We start from the raw sequence: 2,417 nt of genomic DNA, 5'->3' as shown, positions 1-2,417 counted from the left end.
GGGGAGGGGGGGGAAGGGGACACTGACCCCTGCTCTCCGGTTCTTGAAGCCGATCCTGATCCCTCCGAGCTGTGGAGCCGGGAGGGTCAGTCCTACTTCACTTCCCACCAGTCGACACACACCCCTGCACAAGCACGCACGCGTCCAGTCCCGGGGTGGGAGGTAGGGGAGGGTCCCCAGCGCCCCCCTCCCCTACCCCACCTTCAGACCGGCCGCAGCAATGGCACCGATGTGACGACTGGGTGAGAGTAGTACACCGGGTGGGGGAAGGTGAGGAGCGGCTGGCTGACTGGCACTGGGGCCCCAGCCGCGCCGGAGCCCTCGGCAGCTGAGTTCTCGTGGTAGAGGATGGGCACCCGCACGATGCGCTGCGCGGCTGCGTGGCTCAAGTTGGCCGCCTCCAGCTCGGCCGCCAGCTGCCGCTTCCACTTGTTCCGGCGGTTCTGAAACCAGATCTTCACCTGGGTCTCTGTGAGGTGCAGGGAGGCGGCCAGGCCGGCACGCTCGGAGCTACTCAGGTAGCGCTTCATGTCGAACGTGGACTCCAGCTGGAAGACCTGGCTCCGGGAGAAGACCGTGCGCGTCTTCTTCTTCCGGCAAGGTTTTTTCTCCGGGCTGTCAGCTCGTTTCTTCCAGTCCTCGCCACCCTGCCCGGCTGCCCCGGCGCCGGCCCCAGAAGACGCGTCGTCCTTCTTGCCTTCCTCCGAGTCACTCTCCTCTAGGATGATCTCGTCCGGGCTCTTGGAGTCCAGCTCCTTGTCCGGGTCCGGCTTGAGTAGCGGCTCGGGGGAGTCTCTGTCTGTGCCCGAAGCAGGAGACGAGTCTCGCAGGAGGGATTTCTCGGCCGCTGTAGGGAGAGAAAAGACACCCAAACGTGCGCACATACGAACACATACGCACACACATACGCACACACACAGAGATGTCGCCTCTTTAGTTAGGCCGCACAAGACAAGCCGCCGGCCCCGCTGCCCTCCTGTGCCCCCTAAGCTCACTCCACCACTGCTTTGTAGACTTCAGGACCAACGACGTTCCTCACAGCAAGGCTTGCTTTCCCTGTTCCCTAGAGTCTTTCTCCCTCCCCAGGGAAGAGGAGGACGCTAGATCTCTGTGTCCCGGGGTCCTCACGAAGTCCCAAGAAGAGAGGAATCGGATGGTGACAAAGCCGCCATCGCCTTAGGCTCTCTCTCGTGCTTTCCCCTGTCGCTAGGGGCCAAGGGAAAGATTTCCCCTGAATCTGTTGGACAGAACTTGTAAATAACCGCTTTCTCTTTCCAGTTCGAATTCCCCATCCTCTCTAGTCCCCCTCGACCCTCTAATACTGCCCATCCCCCCCTTACACCAGGGCCAGTTTTTACAGGGTAGAGCTTTCACTCAGTGAGCTCACTCTATTTCTTTTCTTCCCAAGTGGGATTAGTATCAAGAAACATAGCAACACGAGCCGACGAACGCTTGAACCAAGTGAGCGGGGAGCAAGGAGAAGAGGAATAGGGAAGAAGAAATCCAGAAATAGGGTCAAAAAGGGATTGAAAGAGTGTGCGATGGAATGGGCCAAGTTACAAGTAGGGGCAAAAGTAGGCAGAGAGAAAAGAAACTGAAAGAGTAAAAAGGAGAAAGGAAAAAAGGTAAGGCGGGAGTGAAGAGTTTTGGAAAAGAGAAAAGGAAATCAATCATAGGTACCTTCTGGCCTGGGTAGATGTCCCCCCGCGGGGGTCAGGGTGTAGGGGTACCACCAGGCTGGAGACCTCTCCAGATAGTGCGCCGGTAGCGTAAATCTCTGCGCCGGGATCTCAAAGCGGGGGAAAGCCAAATCGCCCACCTGCGAGAGCGCAAAGCCGGCGGCGCCTTCCAAGGCCCCTTTGGCAGCAGCCGCGGCCGCAGCAGCTGCGGCGGCCGAGGCCGGGGCGAAGAGCGTCCTTGGGGGCTGCTGCTGCTTTGGGGGTGCCCGGTGGTGGTCTCCATTGAGTAGGTTCTTGATGGAGAACGGGGAGTCCTTGGGCGGTGGCGGTGGCGGTGGAGGGGGGGGCGGGGGGGGGGGCGGGGGGGGGGGGGGCGGCGGCGGCTGAGGAGGTTGGGTGCTAGTGTTGCTGCAGGGCTCTTGTCCCGGCTCCGGCATCCTCCACTTTCCTCCTGGTCCCCGCTACACCGGGCAGGCGGGCGGGCGGACGAGCGGCAACTCAGATCATAAACACAACTCAACTACGAGGCGGCGCAAAGTAAGAGCAGCACCAGGCGCAAATCCAGCGTCTGAAGGGCGGGGTAGGGATGTGGGCACCCAGCTAGAGAGCTACTGGGGCGGGCTTGCATGGGGTGGGGGGGAGGAGGAAGGGATGGGAGAGCAGGAGAGTGGGGGAAGGTGGTGGTAGGGGGGGGGAATGCTGGGCGGGAGGGGGTGGGGTACAGCTCTGGCCGTGGGA

General features: G+C 61.4%; 1 protein-coding gene across 1 annotated transcript; it reads right to left on the bottom strand.

Moving 5' to 3' along the window:
• Window positions 1-203: 203 nt before the first annotated feature.
• Window positions 204-2,116, bottom strand: LOC114034262 (homeobox protein HMX3-like). Its single transcript, XM_027849860.1, has 2 exons — window positions 1,681-2,116; window positions 204-847 (listed from the first exon to the last, which is right to left on the bottom strand). The coding sequence occupies exons 1-2, from the start codon at window positions 2,114-2,116 to the stop codon at window positions 204-206; spliced, it is 1,080 nt and encodes a 359-aa protein (XP_027705661.1).
• Between the last annotated feature and the right edge of the window lie 301 nt (window positions 2,117-2,417).

This window comes from Vombatus ursinus, unplaced genomic scaffold (assembly GCF_900497805.2).
Source record: "Vombatus ursinus unplaced genomic scaffold, bare-nosed wombat genome assembly UNPS02008873.1, whole genome shotgun sequence".
Taxonomy (NCBI): domain Eukaryota; kingdom Metazoa; phylum Chordata; class Mammalia; order Diprotodontia; family Vombatidae; genus Vombatus; species Vombatus ursinus.
The sequence above is the reverse complement of the archived record's forward strand: the minus strand, read 5'-3'. Positions and strand labels throughout refer to the sequence as shown.

Coding starts and splice junctions, on each gene's coding strand:
- LOC114034262 (XM_027849860.1), bottom strand. CDS start 2,116: ATGCCGGAGCCGGGACAAGAGCCCTGCAGCAACACTAGCACCCAACCT. Junction 848..1,680: donor ACATCTACCCAGGCCAGAAG/GTACCTATGATT, acceptor CTCTCCCTACAG/CGGCCGAGAAATCCCTCCTG.